The sequence below is a fragment of the Paroedura picta genome, chromosome 12 (assembly GCF_049243985.1).
Source record: "Paroedura picta isolate Pp20150507F chromosome 12, Ppicta_v3.0, whole genome shotgun sequence".
Lineage (NCBI taxonomy): Eukaryota > Metazoa > Chordata > Lepidosauria > Squamata > Gekkonidae > Paroedura > Paroedura picta.
This window is the reverse complement of record NC_135380.1, coordinates 49,404,311-49,426,284: the sequence shown is the minus strand read 5'-3', so window position 1 is coordinate 49,426,284 and position 21,974 is coordinate 49,404,311. Positions and strand designations below refer to the sequence as shown.

Sequence of the window (21,974 nt, the reverse complement as noted above, 5' to 3'; positions counted from 1 at the left end):
CTCAATGCAGGATCAGCCCAAAGCATCCTAAAGCATCCAAGAAAAGTGTGTATCCAACCTTTGCCTGAAGACTGCCAGTGAGGGGGAGTTCACCACCTCCTTAGGCAGCCTGTTCCACTGCTGAACTACTCTGACTACAAAAATGTTTTCCTGATATCTAGCCTATATCGTTGTACTTGATAGGGCTTGGTCCCTTGGACTTCATAGGGCTTGGTCCCTTTTCTCTGATAAACAGAGAAAATCCACTCTCAGATATACCGGGGAATAAGTAGTGTGACTCCAGAATCGATCCCGAGCAGTGCAGATTAGAGAGAAAAAGCAAGCAGCACCAGTGGAGACTGGGATCCGGTGCAGATTGCTTTTTTAAAACCAAGCCCAACAAGCTTTAAAAATCAAGTGCAAATAAACCCCTGGTTTACGGTGACCAGATTTTAACATTGGTAAAGTGGGACACCATTGACTGGGGGGGGGTCTTGATTTAAAATTTTGGTCTATATGGAGCAACAAAAAGTTTCATGGAACGCAAAAATAGTATTGTAATATATATATATATATATATAAGTACAATTTGCCAGGTACCTCCAGATGTCGCTCCAAAAGTGGGACAATCTGGACACCTTAACCTGGTTCCCATTAAACCATTTGCCCTGAGGAGACAGAACACATCCCCAGAAAACTCTGTTGGACATTCCTTGAATGTCTGATTATTGGCTGAATGTGTGCAGACTGTGTGAGGACTACATTTCACTTGCATTTTCAGAATCCTCTAACAGAGCAGACATAGTTTGTGTCTGAGACTTGGTGGCTTTTGAGATTTTAGTTGCCTGTCAAAATCAAAGGAATCAAAACATGTCAACAAGTAGTCAGATTCTGAGGGAAAATGTTCCATTAAAATTACAGCCTGAAATACTTGGCATCTAAAGAAATCCCACAAGTTCAGATCTCTCATTTCCCCCAATTATTTTCTCTTCTCCCTTTTTCATTCTTCATCCCAGATTCAAATGCAACCAAGTCCAGTTACATGGCAGAAAGGAGTGGAAGGGAATTTGATGCTCAGCTTGTTTCCAAAGAATTCCTTTCAGAAAATGCCATCACTCACAAGCTTCTGGACAAGACATCAGACTCAAAAGAGCTGGCCTGGAACAGGACTGTGAACAGCATCTTTTCTCCAAGGGACCCAGCCAACTCTATTGGATCTCACCTGGACAGCCTTTATGTTGATTATGATGACAATGAAGAGGTGGTGCCATTCCCTGCCAATGGCACTTTCTTGGAACTGAGCAGTGACAAAACCATTAACACGTCTTCTGAGACACAATTTTCCAATGCAACTGTTTCTGCTGCTAGCCCTCAAGGGAACAGAACTCATAAAGCCAGGTAAGAGGCATGGCTCCGGCCACTTCCTTCCAACTGTGACTTTACGTGGGCATTGGCGGGGTGGGCAAAAATTATCCACACCTCCTTTGCTACAGAAAAAGTCTCTCAAAGGTAAGTTGGATGTGTTATTCCAAAAGTTAATGCAAGGCATGCATTTCACAGGAAAATTTCAAGTATTTTGTAGTAGGAAAGAAAATTGCACAGGCCCTTTAAAATATAGATATTTGTGATGCAGATATTTGTGATGCAGTTTCCAGGCTTGGCCCAGGCTAATCTCCATGTCACGGCTGATACGTATTTACTTGGAAGAAAATTCCACTTTGTTAAATGGGAATGACCTCACAGAAAGGGGGCCTTGGAGCACAGCCCTGTGAGTTGCCTGACAGATACCATTCATTTAGAGAAAGGGAGGGGAATCCAAAACTCAACAGAAGGGATACTGTTGAAAATTTTTGGAGCTGTTAATGGAGATATACTCTTCCTGCTGAAGATGCTTCATATAAAACCTAACGACTGAACACCATACTAAGGAAAAAATCATCAAAACTCTGCTTGAAGAAAAGATAAATTTGGCAACCCAAAAACTGGGGAAGACCCGTGGGCAGAGCACATGCATGCAGAAGGGAAATTGCTGGCATCTTCATTTCCAAGAACCTCCGGTAGCTGATTCTGGCCTGAGATATCGGAGAGTTACTGGTGGTTAGAGCAGGCAGCACTGGGCTAGCTGGACCTATCTGACGTGTGCAAGCTGATTCTGTTCTGCGCCTGGATTGGCCTCCATAGCTCAGTGGCAGACCATGAGAGTTCTACTCTGAAGGTCCCCAGTTCAGCGCCTGACCTCTCAAGGACCAGCTCTTTGTTGGAGCAGGCAACATGGTACAGGGTGCAGCTCAAGGGTCCAGCTCAGGAGACAGCAGCACCAAATGTTCATGACTGAAGGAATTTTGCATATATTGTTTTCATTTGCCTGGTTCTGGTTCCGATAGTCAAATGGTACAAGGAGACAGGGTCATCTTTTAAACTCACTTTTCACTTGTGAAATTTCAGTAAGAATTAGGATAGCACCAGATAAGATGTGGGAATAGGACTTGACCTTTCAGAGGAAATGGAACAAGGGAAAAGGTCTACTGTGCCAGCAGGGCCCCTGACTGAATTGGAAGAGGGGGCCTCTGATTTGGTGCTGAAGAGGACCAGAAAGAAGAATTTTTGTGGGGATTTCAACATACATGCTGAGGCTGCTGTAGTAGTGGGGACAACAGGACCCATCAGCTTGCCTCCGCTTAAGAAAGGTTTTCATTTAGCTCTCTGGTCCTTTCTCTCTCTCTCTTTGGCAGGGCCTTCTTGCACTTGGCCTCTCAGTCAACCGGCTCAGCTCCAGATTGCCATGTGAGCCGCCTGATCCTAAGGGGAGGGCAGTATAAAATGACATAAATAAATACAGGAGCCCTGCTGGGACAAAACTCTAAGACCTGAAAAGCAGTAATTTGCCCCCTAGAGGCTGCTTTTACGCATTGCAACATCTGCCCGGTTGGGTCCCGCTCATGACTTGATGGTCACCATGACAACCATGGGACCTGCAGGCATTCCTGTACTGAGCAAGCGGCTTGCTGATGATCTGAGGAGGGAGCCAGGGATGGGCATGAAGCAAACGATAAAGGAAAATTCATGATGAATTTTGCCCTGTTGGAACAGAAATTCACAATGAATTCACTATCATGAATTTCCATTAACTTTTACAGCTTTCCATGGATAGAGCAGAAAGTGGGGGATTAAATGGACTCTGGGTCCCTTTAAACCGCTGCTTTCAGTTTTCTAGGAAAGCCACAAAGACAGGTATGTGGTGGGGAGGAGCTTCTTGCTGCTCAGCCGTTTCAGGCTGTCTTCCGCAGTCCCTTGAGACGGGGAACAGAGGAGGACTGCTGTTCATTGGGCAGGTGCGATTTGGAGCAAATTGGAAAACACCCAGGATGAATCAGAGCGAACACGGAGCCCATGGGCCATCCTATGAGGTGGCAAAAGAGGCTCCCTTCGGTGCCTGAATTGTGCTCAGCTGTTTAAAGAGATTGCGATAATTTGATAATTCCTAAGTACAGTCGTCAATTAGGTTAATTTGGCCTCTAGCTATGTTTTTGCTACATTCTTTGGTGATGAAATCTCGCGTTTTCTGCGACAGGTTCTGTGACATTCTGCTCTTGACCCATTTCAGTCTGGTTGGGAACCAAGATGATTTTAGTTGCACTTTTGCTGGCTTAAATATTTATTTATTACATTTTTATACTGGTCTTAGAGCCTCTTGTGGCGCAGAGTGGTAAGGCAGTAGACATGCTGTCTGAAGCTCTGCCCATGAGGCTGGGAGTTCGATCCCAGCAGCCGGCTCAAGGTTGACTCAGCCTTCCATCCTTCCGAGGTCGGTAAAATGAGTACCCAGCTTGCTTGCTGGGGGGTAAACGGTAATGACTGGGGAAGGCCCTGGCAAACCACCCCGTATTGAGTCTGCCATGAAAACGCTGGAGGGCGTCACCCCAAGGGTCAGACATGACTTGGTGCTTGCACAGGGGAGACCTTGACCTTTTTTACACTGGCCTTCCTTGCAGCTCAGAGTGGTTCACAGGGAACATGGAACTAATCCTTACCAGTTCCTCTTTATATTTTTGAAAGGGCCATCTGGGCAGCGCTGTCCGGGTCTCGGGCTGCTGTCCAGGCCTGTCCAGCCCTCCGAAACCACAGGCAGCGGACCAATCCAGAGGCACCCAGCAAAGCTCAGTGCCTCTGGATTGGGACGGCCCCTAGTGCGCCCACCTCCCCAAGCTGCATGGCCCCAAGCTGCTTGCCCAGTCTCACCACCACACAGCTCCTGGCCGGCTCGGGCAGCGCTTCACCGACTCGCATCTTCCTTCCTGCCACCCGCTGCCGAGGCACCCGCTCCCAAGACCTGTGTCTGGCTGCGGCGGCCCGCAACCCTCTGCTTGCCTGCCAGAGCCACCCGCTCCAGGAACACCTTATCGGCGGAGGCGTCACCCTGCACCCCTCCACCCGCCCGCCCACCACAGAGCAGCCGCCTCTACAGAGGCCTTGCCCACACCGCCCGCTGGCTGCCTGCCGCTGAACACGGCCCTCTCAACAGCCCTGGCCACAACCGTGCAGCTCCCCAGCCGCTCGCTGACCGACTAGGAGGCACTGCCAACGCCGCCATTGCCCAGCTGCCGTCCTCTCCGCCGCCAAGACGCCAGCTGCCAGCCCTCCATGCACCCGTCGCTACTCAGGCTGCTTCCCATCCGCCTGCTCGCCACGGACCTGCTCGCCGCTGCGCACTTTGCCTCTGGTATGTCGCCCCCCCTTGGCCTGCATTCCTTAAAGCGATGGGCTTTCCGGCTATTAAGACATATACAACTTGAATTTAGTAATTGCATCAATTAACAAGAGTAACATCAATAACATTGAACATTTAGTGATTGATTTAACAGTCCAACCATAACGCTGCAGATTGGTCAGATCGGGGGGGGGGGGTGTCTGGAGGGCCCAGTTGTTTTCGGTTTCACTGGCCTCAATCAAATGTCTGGCGGAAGAGCTACATTTTGCAGGCCCTGCAGAACTGTGCCAGCTCCATCAGGGCCAGGATCCCCTCAGTCAGTTATATCAGCTTCATTGGTACAAGCCATATCATCTCAACAACCCAACAAAGGATTTCACATAAATGTCAAACAAAACCAAACTTAAAATAGGAGAATTAGTGCCTTATAGAGTTAAAATTAGCTATAACCGACCCAGCTTTCACCAGAAAGCTTTCACCAGTAGCAATTCCAAGGTGGTAGTCGTTCAGTAAATGCTGGCATTCCTTCTGTTTGCTCACAAGCTTGGGCCACTGAACTGTTTCCTTAGATTTCCATCTTGCAATAGGGTTAAAAAAAGTTTCCTTCGGGGAACTTTATCAAAGGGCCACTCTTAAATTCTGTGTAGTATAGAATCAGGCCTATGCATTCTACAGAACAAAGCCTTTTATGGTAGGGAATAGGATGGAATCTTCCATGGGAGCTCCTTCCACCAAGTGGGTGCCAGGACAAAGAATAATGGCGACCTGATTGAGGCCAGGCATGGTTCTTTGGGGCCAAGGATCACCAGCCAGTTGGAATTAGCTGAGCTCTTTGAGGGGCATAGGCAGAAAGGCAGTCCCTCATGTACACTGGGTCCATACCACATGTGGCCTTAAAGGTAATTATCAAGACCTTAATTGGTAACCAGGGCAGCTGTTGGAGCACAGGTCAGACGTGAGCTTTCTATGGTATTCTTGTGAAAAGCCTAGCTGCTGCATTCCGAACCAGTTGTAGTTTCTGGATCAGGGATCAGGGTAGGCTCACATAGAGTGAGTTGCAGAAATCCAGTCTGGAGGTGACCATCGCATGCATCACTGTGGCTAGGTGTTCCGGGCCTAGGTAGGGCACTAGTAGTTTGGCTTGGTGCAAGTGGAAAAATCCCAGCCGCACTACTTTTGTGACTTACGTCTCCATAGAGAGGGAGGTGTTCAGGATCATGCCCAGGTTCCTGGAGGAGTGGGTTACTGACACTTGCACCCCATCCAGGCTGAGTAATTGCACTTCCTCGCTAGGACCCTTCCTGCCTATCCTCTGGACCTCTGTCTCTGAACAGTTGAGCTTCAGGTGACTCTGTCTGAGCCATCCCATCACTGCTTCCAGGCATCTGGCTAAGGATTCTGGGGGCGAATCCGGGTGGCCATCTTCATATTGACGACACCCAAACCCGAACCTCCATACCAGCTGAGTGAGAGGGAAGATAAAGATGTTAAACAAGATTGGAGAGAGGACCGTTCCCACAGTGGCTTGATTGTTTCTCTACAATTGCTATCCTGGAAAAAGGAGATCAGTTCCTGGAGGGCTGTCCCTTGTATTCCAGTATTGGTGAGGTGGTGAGCTATTCGTCTCTGGTGATAGATCCATCAGCGGCCTTTGACACTTTTGGCCTCTAAATTCTTATACATTCGCTGGAATATGGTATTGGTGTTAAAAGGAGTAGCCCTTGTGCTGGTTTTGGTCTTTTCTGCCTGGTGCGGTACAAAGAGTTTCCTCTGGAGTAGCAGAATCCTCCCCTGGACTGCTAGAAGGTTCTGTTCTCTCACCCACCTTGTTTAATATATATAGAGGCGGCCACTGACTGAAATTGTCCTGAGCTTTGGCGTTCAGTGTCATCAATATGAATGACAGAATCATAGAGTTTGAAAAGCAAGTTGGTACGGAGACCAAGAGCTCGTTCTACCAGCGGCGTCTTAGACTCACCCCATCTAGCTGCATTGATTCCTCCCTGCCTTTGTATTGCTATGGCTGGATTACTGAAATACACTCTATGTTGGACTGCCCTTGAAGACAGTTTTGGAACAGCAGCTGGGCCAGAAGGCAGCAGTACAAATGTTATAATAAATAATCTTTGCTGCCTTAAGAAGTAGTAAAAATGCTTTTTGTTTTAAAATGACATTTCAGTCAAATTCAAAGAAATGGAACTCCTTCAAAGAAATGGATCTCCTGCTGAAAACAGTGATTCCGTTCCTTGTAGCCTGTAGCAGGCCCATAATTACTATCATGTGACCATGTTGCTGCCAGTAGAGCCCAGGAAGGAGGATTCTGCATGTTGTCACTTCCTGTCACACAGGGCATTGCGGGAGGTCAGGAAAGAACAGGGCTCCGAGATGCTGTTTTGACAGCATCCCCAGTAAGATGCACGTTCTGCCAAGTTGAGGCACTTGGAAGGGATGCTGAATTCTGAGGGCAAAGACATGCTACACACAGTCTGAAGAATGTCCTGTGGTTGCTAAGCAGCTGCCAAGCGCTGTTCCCATCAGCTGTATCCCCAGAGTGGAATTATAGGGCTGCTGCTGATCTGTCATAACTGTCATCTCAGCTATTTTAGCAGTGCACCTGTTAGGTAGGCCAGTAATATACTCAAGGCAGGCAATGCACCTGCATGAGCTCAGCTCCTCTCAGGAGTCACCAATATTTGCCGAGCCCGGACAGGTTTTCTCAACTGTGAGGAAGAAGAGCTGCCTTCCTTGATTAACTTCTTGTGGTGCAAGCAAAACTATCTAGCTTCGCAGGGCTTTGGATGGTTATTGTGATGTGGTGTTTTGACTCTATTAAATATTATGATTGTTTTAATTGGCTTTAAGTTATTTCTTATGGCAAGTTGCTGGGGAAGCTGGAAGGGAGAGGAATAAATGTTTCCAAAGGCAGCCTGTTATCACAGACTGCTTGAAAGTGCCGTGAGAAGCTGACTCTAATTTGTTTCTGCTAATCACATTTATAGCTTTTGTATCATTTCAAAAACCTGTCTTCCAGGAAGCAGCAGAAATCTCTGCACACCTGTGGGAAATTATGCCTCTCTGAAAAGGCTTGGAAGAATGTCTTTCTTCAGCTTTCTTATTCTCAAATTGTAGATTAGAGGTTTAAGTCCAAACTTTGCATGATGGTTTTTAAGGCGTTGTGTTAGAGCTCCCCAACTTTGACTCACAGTCCTCTGACTGGTATGATGGGCCCTGCTTCCCAAATTGCAGGGCCTCCATTCACATCATGGCCCCAGAATGGAGGAATTGGGCTGGGGGTAGAGCCTGAGGTGGGCAGGGTTTTGCAAGCAGAGGGAACTCAGCAGGGTATAATGCCATGCAGTCTATCTCCTAAGCAGGCATTTTCTCCAGGGAGGCGATCTCTATAGTCTCGAAATCAGTGGTAATTCTGGAAGACCCCCAGCCACAACCACCTGGAGTTTGGCAACCCTATGGGTGGGGGGATAGGGGGATTTAGCCTTTCTTCCCTTGTCTTTTTCCTGACTTGAAATGGCCCTTAGAGATGCTGTTGGCCCTTCTGGGGGAGGGTGCTGCCTATGTACTGATGGGCTACATACAGTTTGACCTTCAGACTGAGAAGAGAGACATGCAAGAGAGCCTTTGTGGCTGGGGTAATTTGTTGTTCAAAACCTAAAACAAAAACTTCCTCATTTATTAATACAAATTTAAAAGGAAAGTTTTATTTTGGCACCTAGTTTTCTGGCTTCGAGTTCTAGAAATGCGGGCTGGAGGGTGGGGGGCAATTTTCCAGGCAAAAGAGTTATGCACAGATCTTGGCACCAAAGGAGATTGCTGATTTGTCTGTTTCCCTATGCTATTGTATGGGTGGTGGTTAGAATCCTAGTTGGAAGAGTCCTCCAGGATCATCCAGTCCAACCCCCTGCAGAATGCAGGGAATTCACAACTACCTGCCCACCCACAGTGACCCAAATTCTTTGCCCAGATTATTCCCACCCCCAACTGGAATTCCTGGCCAGTCTGGCCTGGAGGAAATTCGCCAACCCCAAAGTGGTGATCAACATTTCCCTGGGTATGCAAGGAAGGGCCACAAGAGACAAACACTGGCACATCCCATCCTGCCAATCCATGCACAATCTGCCTACGTTCATGAAATCAGCATTTCCGTGAGATGACTATCTAGCCACTGCGAAAAAACTTGAAGGAAGCCTGTTCCACTGAGGAACCGCTCTAACTATCAGGAACTTCTTCCGAATGTTTAGCCAAGAATTCTTTTGAATTAATTTCATCCCATTGGTTCTGGTCTGTCCCTCTGGGGCAACAGAAAATAATTCTACTCCATCTTCTCTATGACAGGACTTCAGTATTTGAAGATGGTGATCATATCACCCCTTAGTCATCTTCTCTCCAGGCTAAACAAAACAAGTTCACTCAGCCTTTCCTTATACAATTTGGTCTCCACACCCCTCACCATTTTCGTAGCCCTCCTCTGGACTCACTCCATTTATTTATTTGTTTGCTTATATATTTACTAGCTTCAAAGCCCATTCCTAAGAACAGGCCTTGAAAGGGTCCCTTCCCCTCCCCTCCCCTGGCCCATGGCCAGGCAGCTTAAGGTGGCATTGGGCAGCAGCTGGCAGCCAGATCAAGTGGGGCGGGTGGGGGCTGGGCAGCTCGTTAGCAGGGCCCAGACAGAGGTCCTTAGCAGGCAGTCAGCAGGGCAGGAGGCCCTCTTCAGCAGGCCCAGCCTAGCAGGCCAAGAGGCCCTCGTTAGCAAGCCCTCCACCACGACCCTTTGCCCAGGGCCCTCTCCCCTTACCTGCTGCAGGCTCCAGGCACTGAGGCATCTGAGAGCAAAGAGACTAGAGTCCAGGGCCGGAGGGCAGGAGCCACAGGGGCAGGGCCAATCAGGGCAAAACTGGCTGCACCCTGATTGGGCCTATTCCAACTTGGACAGCTGGACAAATCCCACCCCCCAGGCTGTTTCACAAATAGATAGAAGAGCAATAATGAATAAGGATATATTTACTGCCCTCCCCTGAGGTTCAGGACGGCTTAGTCTCCAGTTTGTTTGAATTTGATTCTACGCAAGGTCAGTGACTCCAGTTTGCTGGGAATGCGAAGCACAGAAGGAGTATTTTTGCCCACACATGCTGCTATAGTGGCGGCAGTGCTGGGGATGGAGGTGCACATCACAGTCCTTCCCAGCTATTAAGGGCACTGCTGCTAGCCAGAGGGATGTATGGGTGTAGCAGCAAAAAGTCCTGAGGCCTGGGAGAGGAAACGGAGCCAGTCACCACACTTGCTCCCTTCTGAAAGCCAGGCAGCATCTTAATGTGCTGCCTTAATGTCCGTCAAGCGCTAAAAGAACTCACAACAAAACTTCTATAGTAAGAAAGTTTTAATGGAAGTTTACTTCAGTCACTATAACTAGCGAAGTCAAATCTAACCTACAATGAAAATGCAAGCCCTTTTCAATACAATCCTCCCGCCCAAAACTTGAATGTTCCCAGGGGGAGGGTTCCCTCCTTCCCAGGTGTCAGCCCAGGCATCCAGCCAGAGGTGTTACAATTAGCGCGTCCTTGGACTGGCCGGAGCCTATTGACAAGATACAATGTTATTGTTACAAAAAGCAGAGCTAGCTTGCAGGGATCAAAAGACAAACAGTTCAGAGCGGGCACTACAAATCATGATAACATGGGAACAGCAGACAGGTTTCGGTTACAGGCAAATAGAAGAAAATAGTGGGCTTGGGTTACACAGAAAGCCCAGAGTTAATACAAGATTACAGGCAAGATGGAGGGACCCCTGTTCATGACCAAACTATGGCAGAGAGCAAGCATTGATCCTGACAATGTCTCAGGGAGAAACCGCCAAACCAGATGAGACATGCAAGAAAGTGCAGCCATATAGCAGCTGACTTGGGGCAACCCCTGATGGGGGCTTCAGGTGGCCTGCCTCTCCATAGCAGCTCTGGACTTCCTTGGTGGGCTCCCATCCAAGTAACAATCAGGGCTCTCTCCATTCAGCTTCTGAGAGCTGATGAGATCAGCCCAGATTGGGCTGTCCAAGTCAAGGCTGTAGTATCTTTTAGAGTTCCTTCAAACAGCTGGGGGGGGGGGGCAAGGATGGAGGGGAAATGTTTCACTCTGTCTGCACCGTTTCCTTGCTATTGCGTATCCCCCTATTCTATTAGTTCCAGCATGGGGGGAAAGGACAAGTTCCCAGTCATTCATAAAGGAAGGAGATGGTGGCACTTTCTCTAGCCATGCAACTTTCCCTCCAATGCAGCCTGATTTTGGTATCAGAGAGACAAAGGCTTGAGGCACAAGAATACAGCAAAAGAAAGCACAGGAGCAGGTTAGTTTTAGGGTGGGTCTTCCCCCTGTTTTAAAATAACCATTTCTGTTTTAAAATAACCCCATACACATTTTACGTGTGAATGAATGGACTCATACAGAAGAAACCAGAGTTAGGTGCGTAGCTGGTTTGGTCTGAACCAGCAGAACAAAAGTCCAGTTGCATGCATGCACAAAAGCATATCGCTGTATAATAATAAAAAGCTACAGCCTAGATGGGCGGAGAATGGGCGGGGCCAGTCTGATCTTTTTTTTAAATATGATTTTTTAAATTTTTATATAGAAACAACAAGGAAAAATATCTTTGATTACAATATTACAATATCATCCCTCCCTCTGCTCCCCAAAGTCCCCATTTGCTTGAAGTTTTGCATTGCTGAATACTGTAGATGTCTGTTGTCTGTAAATATAAAAACAAAGCGACAACAAAAAAAAATCAAACTTTAACATAACATTTCCAGCACGTACAGTCAATGGGTGTTATAAAAATTACCCTTAGAATTGAACCAAGGCATATCCTTAATCTAGAAAATCAGCTGGTCCCTGCACTTGTTTACAACAACATATTTTAAGTACTTAACATTAAGCATTTCTTATAAAACAATATGAACTTTAATCTAGTATTTAGAAAAAGAAAATAAAAAGGAAAAAAAACCCTTTATCATGACATTTACAGCTACTTTAGCCCAGTTTTTTTTAAAGGGGGGGAAAAAGAAGCCCGCTATATCATAACATTTGCAGCTCTTAAATTCTTCAATTCAAATTGTTTTAAAATCTTTGCAGTTACTGTAAGTATTAATGCCATCCATACAGAAACAGAATATGGAAAAAATATCAGCCCCCCCCCCCCTTGCCTCCTCCCAATCTTCTTAAGGAGGTCTCAATTCGAGGCTTAGGAAATGAAGTTGTGCCCCTTTCCACAGAATATCTACCAATGATTCTTGAAACAGTTGCACCTCCTGATCTCCAATCTGGGGTGTGTTAGGACCATTTTTTTTCCTGGCAAGCTCTTTTAGAATAGTTACTTTCAGGACAAACCAGTGTGTCTTTTGGCTGATTCTTTTGTGCTTCTGCTTTGAGATATGCCTTTTCAGTAAAGGTAACCTCATCTGGGGGAACTTGATCAGTGATGATAATAAGTTCTTGTTGCAGGTCTTGCTTTCTGAAGGACTCCATCTCCAATGCTTCAAAATTTTCTTCCGCTGAAGATTTCCAATCCTGTAATTCTTCACTCTTGCTATTTTTTTGTTCCAGTTGGTTAATATTATCATTATCATTTGGTTCATCATTCCTGTTCTTGCCATTTCGGATCTCCTTAAAAATATCTTTCAACAAATTTTCTGTGAAGGCATTCAGATCTTCTCTTTGGGCCATTCCGCACTCGTTCAAAATTGCACAGTGGTTGCAAATTGAAATCGCTACTGTTTTGCTGTTATGCACAACGTCGTTGACAATCTGCAACACTCCTGAAACCGATCCGCAAAAAGCGCTTCGTTGTAGCGCTTTCAGGGAAATCCCAAAAAGTGGATTCACCCTCCGGAAAGCGCTACACTCTTGCAACCAATCTGCAACACTAGCGGGAAAGTTCTGTGCGTTACCATTGTTGCGGTTTCTGCAAAGTCCCTCCCCCTGGCTCTCTCCTCTGATCTTCCGGCGAAGCGATCGCCATTTTTTTTCTCAGAACGTGCGGAGATCAGCGCACTGGCGAGCCTTTGTTTACCCAGCGAGGCTTCCCTGGCTGCAGTCCCTCCCCAGAGCTGTTTAAAGTCACCAAGCACCAACCAACACAGCCCCGTTTGTTGGTTTATTTTCCCTTTATTTTTCACTCTATTTTCGGCTGAAAATCGCGCCCGTGCGGGGGTGGGGTATTTTTTTTTCACTCGGGGGGAGCGTGGCAACGATGAAACGGCAGCTCAAACACTACCTGCTAGCTAGATGGGTCTCTCCGTTGCAACGAATCAACGCAGATTTGTTGCAACGTGTTTTTTTTTAAACCTTCCTTAAAGGGAAAGGGGCTTTTTGGGAGCATGATAACGGCCACCCATTGGCTGCTCGTTTGATTGACGGCCAGGGGCAGGACAAAGCTCGGCAATATCGCTTCCTGGCTAGCAATTTTTGCAGAGACCTGAAACCTGTGGGAAACGATAGAAACACAACTGGATTCCACTACAAAGGCAGGTATGCATAACGACGAATTCCACTATTTAAAATGGCGTTTTTTCGTTCCGCAACCAATTTGCTACATAGATCCTGGTGCGGAATGGCCCTCAGACTTAGAAGTCAACACCAGCCAGTTTTGTGCAGTGTTTCAAACAGCCAGGAGAGGTCCTCCCGCAGAAGTTCTGATTGCTTAGGAAGTCACACAGTGGGAAATCAAGGGAAATCTCCGTATAATGTAAATAGTCCAAATTAGCTCATTTATCTTTAAAAATTGTTCATATGTTTCACCTTTCCCCCAGAGTTTGAAAAAAGACAAGAAAAACAAGCAGGAAAATCTTTGTGAGAAAGATGAACTCACTGCCGCGGCTTGGTAGACAAGACAGGGGGAGGTGTACAAAACAATTCAGTGTCATTAAAATGTTACTCACTGTTGATAGCAGGCATTTGAAGTTAGAGAACTCTGAAGTCTCTTCAAAACAGTTCAGAAAATGAGAGAGGAATGAGAAAGAAAAGGCGATCCTTGTTAAAGAAGGCTCTGATGGTAGACTGCTTCTTGGCCTTAATAGTCATGTATAGCTTAAGATCTTGAGAATCTCTCTCTGCTGATCAGTAATGGGCCTTTTTAGAGCTCTGGAGCTTTCCGAAGCTCTTATAAGGAGAATTTAGCAAGGTTTGCGCACCTTGCTTGCTTCTGCCGGACGTACATACGTTCAGCCCCCTATACAGACCAAGAGCTCCTCCTTAGGAGAAGTGTTCAAGCAGCCATCTTTCCTATCTATCCACCAGTCCGATCTTTGATCAGAATGGCCCCACCTCCCTGGACTTGGGACCAATAGGGAGGCAACACAGCCCACCCCCTAGCCCGGATACTAAGGGAAAAGGTGTTTGTTACCACTTTGAGACTCCTTTGGGTAGTAAACAGCAGGGTACAAAAATCCAGCTCTTCTTCTTCTAAGGAGCAACTGTGAAAGAAGCATTTGGCCACATAACATTTTATCAACAGTAAAAAAATGGAGACAGAAGGGGCTGGGTGGACACCTGTGTACTGTGACTACCCCATGTTGATTAGGGCAGGGGAACATTTCAGAGTCTGTGGCCTAATTCTCATAAGAAGGGAAATTATGTTGAACAATGACGTTGGTTTATGATGCTCTGGGCTGATCCTGCGTTGAGCAGGGGGTTGGACTAGATGGCCTGTATGGCCCCTTCCAATGCTATGATTCTGTGGTTTTGTGATTCTGTGAACACCGAACTGGGAGGAATTGGTTGCCATGTAATCTCCCTCCAGTCTGATTTTCCCTTCACATATCTGAAGACATGGCTCTGGAAAGCTCACCTGTAACCACTATGCCACAATTCCTAAAGGTCAGTCCTCTCCCACACTGAATGAACATTCCAAACCACAGGTTCTTGACACCCATCTCTCCATACCCATGTCCTCATTTGTCACCACACCACCACAACCTCCCATACAACACACACATTTGACCCTGTGCGCTTACAGACTGGACAACTCCTCCCCTTCCTCTTCCCACTGCCAAGCTCTAGCACCCATTGTATTCCTGGCTTTGCCCCTAGTGCCTTGAATAAAACTTTACTGCTCTTATACGTGCCACTGGACTCACCCACAACAATTCATTCATTCATTCATTCATTCATTCATTCATTCATTCATTCATTCATTCATTCATTCATTCATTCATTCATATTTCGACATATAGGCCCACCAGTCTCTCTGCAGTCTCGAGACAGCTTACACAATGTTTAGGTTTTAAAATATGTAAAAATGAGCTATCCACTCCTGCTCTCTCTAAGTGCCTGGGGGTAAGATGGTTACGGTTGTTCAGCCAGGCACAAAGCGGAGGACAGTGGGGGTTCTGACTGGGCCCCAACTTGATGGTGATGGTGGTCCTTGGCCTCAACTAAATGCCTGGTGAAAGAATGCCTTCTTGAAAGCCTGCCAGAACTAAGGAAGCCCGGCGAGGGCTCGCACTGCAGCTGGCAACTCGTTCCACCAGGCTGGAGCCAGGGCCTTTTTGGTCAAGGCCAAGCACACCCCTCTGGGGACAGGGGTCATCAGTAGGGTTGTGCGCTTTGGCTCGGTTCAGCCATCTTGGCGATCACTGAAGCCTGAAGTGGCCAGCGCTGCGGCGCAGCAAGGAGGTGCAGTGGTGGTGCACCATCCGGTTGCCACATGCAGGTGAAGAACTCTGTGTCTGCGTGCAGCTGCCAGCCGGTGTGTTGCCATGACCTCTCCTCTCCGCACCGAGTCACTGGCTTCCTACGCGCCACTTCAATCATCGAGTTGGTCGAACTGGGCCGAAGTGCATAACCCTAAGGTTCTTCAGCAAGTTGGTATTTGCTGAACAAAGAGTAATCCAGGGGGTGTATTCAGAGAGGCAGGTCCAAGACCACGTAAGGCCTTAAAGGTTAGAACCAGCACCATGAACCTGATCGGCAACCAGTGCAGCTGTTGGAGAATGGCTGTATATGTGCTCTCCAGGGGGGCCTTAATAGGGCCCATGCAGCTGCTTTCTGGATGAACTATGGCTTCTGGGTCGGGAAGGCTGGCATAGAGCAAGTTACAGTAATCTAATCTGGATCGCTGTGGCTAGGTGTTCTGGGGCCAAGGAGGGTGCTAGTAGCTTCACCTGGCGCAGATGGAAAAAAGCCTGGCATGCAACTTTAGTGACCTGCATCTCCATAGTAAGGGAGGGACTTGGGAATGTTCAGCCTGGAGAAAAGGAGGTTGAGAGGGGACATGATAGCCCTCTTTAAGTATTTGAAAGGTTGTCACTTGGAGGAGGGCAGGATGCTGTTTCTGTTGGCTGCAGAGGAGAGGACACGCAGTAATGGGTTTAAACTACAAGTACAACGATATAGGCTAGATATCAGGAAAATATTTTTCACAGTCAGAGTAGTTCAGCAGTGGAATAGGCTGCCTAAGGAGGTGGTGAGCTCCCCCTCACTGGCCGTCTTCAAGCAAAGGCTGGATACACACTTTTCTTGGATGCTTTAGGATGCTTAGGGCTGATCCTGCGTTGAGCAGGGGGTTGGACTAGATGGCCTGTATGGCCCCTTCCAACTCTATGATTCTATGATTCTCCTCTGGAGCTTTCTTTCTGGGACCTCTATCTTCCGGGGACTGGGCTTCATTATGTCTACATCACAGCACTTCTGCAGAATGAGTCAGACCAGACCGGTCCGCCTCAAGTGCTTTCACATCACCTGTTCTCTGATCCTTTTAACCAGCAAGGGTGGGACCAAACCTTGGAACTTCTGTATGCAAAACGGATGCTTTGCCACTGAGCCATGGCTTCAACCAGCCTCCTTTCTTGGGTTGCCAAATATATATTCCTGTCCACTTTGTGAAAACTTAGATTTCCTACAAAATCCTTCTCTGCCTGGAAGTTGGTAGGGTGCATCTCTTGGGAGAAGGATACAAAGCAAACACTAAAATCTGGAAATGTCCTTTGTCGTCCCCCCATAGAAACTAATATAATGAAGAAAGCGAGGCTGTTTAGTGAGTTGGTTGGCTGAGGCAAGCTACAGATCTCCCAGATGTCTGGGGAGGGGGAAGTTAAGGCTCTGATCCAGTATCTGTGTAGTCAGATAACATTTACCCTGGAAAACAATTCCAAAAGATGTAGCCACACAATTCTTTTGAACAGTTGGGGGCTCTAAGGCTACCTTGCTTCCCAGCAAAAGTGCTGCATCGCAGGCTGGGTGACCTGAACTTCCGGATATCGACTGTGCAATGCAAGCAAGCGCCTTTGTGTGCCAGGACAGGCAGAGCTGTGCCCTTGTGTACTCCTGGTGCATTGCGGACTGCATGAATCCACCAGTCTGGGGGACGGCGAGTGGATGGTGGAGATAAGAGGGTATAATTTATAGCAGACAAGGAGACAGTGTAAGGCGAGCTGTCAGCTGACAAAAGAGCCCAGCAGAACAGACCGCATGAGCACTGCCGGCTGGCTGGAGCAAGTGAAGTGGGGCCAGGCGCTTGTGTGGGTGGAAGGGGGGGAGGGGGAGGCAGGTGCACACTGCTTTCTCCCAGTATTAAATGCCCTGCTTATGGGAGGCCTCAGTTGGAGTTAAGGTTGCCAATTAGGGGCTCTTCCTGAGCTTTTAAGCCTGAGTCTAGATTCTGCCCAACGAAGCCCGTAACTGAAGCTTTTCTGAGGATGCTGATAGAACTGGTAGAAAAGCATCACCAACTTAATTTTTTGGGGCACAAATCTTTAAATTCACAGGAGCAGCAAAGGGTGACAGGAGCATCAGCTACTTGCTGCATTCTTGCCCCAGATCCCCATCTATATTATGGGGATTATTATAAGGGGCTACTTTACAGGATTGTTGTTCAGGGAAGCGTACTAAAGAAGCTGAAGCCCTTCTCACATCAATTACTGCCATGCTTTGTTAACTGCAGCTAGTACAGAAACTTTTGGGAGGACATAACTGATGAGAAAGGCTAAATTCGTTCATAGAAGGCTGTTAGACAGAGGATCAGTGTCCTTTGAAAAGGTGGCCACTCCAATGAGAAACTGCAAAACCCAGAAACATCTCTGCTAATATATTTTTCCTGGCAGGGTCCTGTGCCTTTAAATAAATGTATATAATAAAATGGTGCTGAAACAGGCAATTAGTCAACTGGCTTGGAGTAATCAGTGCAACCAGAAAGGAAAGAAGACGAGTTTAATGATCGTCTGCTGGGCTGCAAGTGGAGATCTGTTCACCGCAAGATGACACCATGTCTAGCCTACCTCAGACACCGTGGTTGTGACATCATTACCCATAAATGCAGCTCTTTCTTTTGGAACAACACTCAAAGCTGCTTGCTTCTGAGAAGCTGCCTGACCACTAGTCCATCTAGACCAGGATAGCGTAGTCCGAGCTGACAGCAGCTTTCCCAGGCTGGTACCTGCTGCCCAAGATTCCTTTTAAGGGAGGGCTAGGCATTGAACCTGCCTGAAGCAAAGCTCACTTTGCAAACAAAAGCCTTTTGCAGAAATGCCATCCTGCAGGCACGGAGGTTTCAAGGCCAGAACACAGAAGACCTTGACCCAATACTGCCCAGAGCCGTAGGGAAGGGTGGTATAAAAATCTAAATAAATAAATAATTTCTCCATCAAACATGGAATTCTAAGACGCTTGCAGTTCCCCCAAAACTTTTGATCCTGGAGGTCCATGATTCCTTTTCAAAGCAGATTTATGTTAGAGCCACAAGGCTTTTTTTGGGGGGGGGAGGGCGGGGTGAAAGGTTAATCCTCCAGCTACCTCTACTTATAAGCACTAGACGGAGGAAAAGTCTGGCCCTCTTTCTTCACTTGTCTTTTTTCTTTCCTAGGATACAAGCTCTAATTCACCAGTTAAGGACTAGGCCATGATGCTCTGTCATTATATCATTTGGTAAATAACCCAGCAGAGCAAGTTTCATTTATTTTTGAGGGTTTTTTAGCTCCAATATGACCTTGTCAGAATGAAGAAAAAAATAAGGAGGGCCTTTGTTTGATGAAAGGCGGGTAATTTATCTTTCATTTCCTTAAATATTAAGGTGACCAGATTTTAATATTGGTAAGTGGGACACCATTGACGGGGGGGGGGGGGGTTCTTGATTAAAAATTTGGTCTATATGGAGCAACAAAAAGTTTCATAGAACGCAAAAATAGTATTGTAATATATCTATTTTAATTTCAACATAAGTACAATTTGGCAGGTACCCCCAGATGTCTCTCCAAAATTGGGACAATCTGGTCACCTTATTAAATATTGGAAAGTCACATAATCTGAGGTTTTGATAGAAAGGAAGTATGCTTGATCTTTACTAAACAGTATAGGATTTAATGCAAAAAATTCTTTAATGGGTTGACAGCCTTAAAGCATAATTTCTCTGCACTGGAAAAAGTACATATTTAAAATGGAAAGCATTAAAAAGGGAGGGGGGAACACTCCACAGTGTCTCTTGAACATTTTCCTGTGAAAAAAAGACATGAGGTCCCTTTTCTTAAGAATGTCTGAACAGGGCAATGCCAGAGCTTCTGCTGTCCAGAAATGATCACAAGCAAGATGATTTGGCAATCCAGAGTCAGCTCGATTTTCAGTGTTATGTTTGATGTCCATCTTAAAGCAAGACTGCCATTCTGAATGTTTTTAAAGTGAGCTATGAGTGTAGTTTGGAATGTTTGATTACTGTAAAGGTGCAGTATCCTCTGTTGCTCTTAAAATGTTGATGGGATTTACCTGTGTAATGATGTACTTCAAAGTGCTATTTCTTAATTTAAAACAACAGCAACAAAACTTGCTGCAGTATCACTGAGCAGGGCTGCCTGTTTGCATTTAGCTAGATGAAGAAGAAGAGTTGCTTTTTATATGCCGCTTTTCTCTACCAGGAGTCTCAAAGCGGCTTACAATCGCCTTCCCTTTCCTGTCCCCACAACAGACATCCTGTGAGGGCGGTGGGACCGAGAGAGCCCTAATATTAGGTCAGAACAGCTCAATCAGTGCTGTGACCAGCCCAGGTTCACCCATCTGACTGCATGTGGGGGAGTGGGGAATCAAACCTGGCTCTCCAGGTTAGAAGCCACTGCTCTTAACCACGATACCCCCTTAACATTCTACTCCTAGGCAATCCAAAATTTGCTTGAAAGCCAACTGAATTCTCTAGCCAGAACACTGATCACACTTCCCATAATTTATCTTATTTTGCACAATATATTCTGTTATTTTTACAGTTTATTTTGGCTTTGGTGTAGATGGGGAGGGACCAAGAGCTACTTGAACATTGAGACTCCTCCTCTTTGCTCTTAGAAATCTCTTTCTCTTGCCTCTGTACCTTCTGGGATTTCAATACACATCTTCTAAAACACATCTTCCCATTTTGTGGAGCTGGAAACTTGCTTTTAAATAAAAGAACAGAGAGAGAGAGAGAGAGAGAATTTAGATTCTCACGAAGCTACCCTCAGTTCCACAATCAGGATTTTGTTCTGGGATTATGCAGAACACATAGATAACAATGAGGAGGAAGACAGTCTGTAATAACACAAACTCGAAAATGGTAATGAGCACCACACTATTTCTGTAGAGCTACAAACCATAAGCACAGTAACAGATAGCAGTTTCACAATATAGGCTGTTCTTTCTTTTGTAATGAATGTATATGCATCATTTACAATGTGTCTGATGTTTAAATTGATCCCTTATGTTTAGGATATTCTGTCTTGGATAACATATGCATCATAGTATGGTGCTCATTCGCATTTTTGATTTTGTATTGTGCCGAGTGCAGATGTCATGAACATTAAGAGATAAATGGAATTGGAATTATCCATACTTAAAAGCACGTAGATGGTCTACCTGGACGGAATCCAAGCAAATGCCAACATGTGGTAGGGAGGGAGATCCATAGAATTCTGCCTTGCTAAAATAAAAACAGTGTGTGTAGGGTTGCCAATCTTCAGGTGGGGTCTGGAGAACTCCTGAAATTACAGCTTGTCTCCAGATTATATGAATCTGTGTCTTGGAGAAGCTGAAAGCTTTGGGGGCTGCCTCTAGGGCAGTGGTCCCCAACCCCCAGTCCGGGGACCGGGACCGGTCCATGGATCAATCAGTACTGGACCACGGCTCCTCCTCGTCCTCCTCCCTGGCTGCTGCCTCGGGGGCTGCCCTGCCACTCTGCTGCTGGCTCACCTTTGGTGCTCTCCGGCGGCCGCCATGGCTGGGGCTACCCCTCGGTGTGGCACTGCGCAGCTGCTGCTGGCAGTGCCCCCCAGCGGGCGGCAGGAAGTCAGGGGTGCCGGCGGGAAAGCAAGTGGAGCAAGGTCTCAGGTGGCAGCAACATCCCTCAGCAAAAGACTACCCCCCCCCCGGGCCTCACTAAAATTGTCAAGCGTTGACTGGTCCCCGATGATAAAAAGGTTGGGGACCACTGCTCTAGGGCATTGTAACCTGCTGAGTTCTCACTCTTCTCCAGGGACCCTTTCTAAGCCTTGTCCCCAGAATCTCCCGGAATTGCCTAACCCAGAGTTGGCAACCCTAACTGCACAAATTATGCAATACACACAAATTGGTGTGATTTGTCTTGAATGGCACAATTTGACCTGATTCTGCGAGTCTTAAAAACCTTTGCAGGGCGACAGCTGAAACCTTAATCCCGCTGCTGGTCTGGTGTCTGGACTTTTCCAAGGCTGTGCCCATTAGAGCTCGAAACCTTGCAGGGAGTCGGGGATCGGGAGTCTGTTGGCTTGCAACCCTGGCATCTTTTGCTGTTTGTTTTATTTCATTTCCCCCTGCCAAAGCAGCCTTCATTCCTCTCCTCTGTCCCAGGAAGGTTTCTCGTGGCTTCCAGCCACCGTGAGCCAGTTCATGTGCTGCTCTCCTGGAACAGGGTGGGGGTGGGGTGGGGATGAGGGTCTGCTTTCCCTCTCTGTCTACCCAGTGTGCTGGCCCAGGGCACACCTGGTTTAGCCCCAGGCCAAGGAGATACTGCACCTTTAGTCCCTCTGTGTTTAGCAATTGAGTGCAAACTCTGTATCTATCTTTGATCGATATATTTGTCTTAAAATTTGAACTGTTTCTGCTTGTGGGTATTTTTATCCCCATTCTTTCTATTTCTAGACAGTGGAAGCTCTGCCTCTAACCAGGCTGGGGATTCTGCTTGGGGATCAGGACAGGTAGGTTGGACCAAACAATCCCAGATTTTGAATTTAAAAAGAATCCTTCACTCCCAAATTGTTTTTGTTAAAGCACAGCAAATACCCCACCAAAAACCCAAACAG

General features: G+C 46.8%; 1 protein-coding gene across 6 annotated transcripts in view; it reads left to right on the top strand.

Moving 5' to 3' along the window:
- Positions 1 to 21,974, top strand: part of ADAMTSL2 (ADAMTS like 2) — a 78,021-nt gene that overhangs the window by 23,726 nt on the left and 32,321 nt on the right. For all 6 annotated transcript variants that reach the window (XM_077306725.1, XM_077306728.1, XM_077306726.1 and 3 more), the window contains one exon: positions 996 to 1,377. In XM_077306725.1, coding sequence (XP_077162840.1) covers positions 996 to 1,377 — 382 coding nt within the window. The remainder of the gene's footprint in view (positions 1 to 995; positions 1,378 to 21,974) is intronic.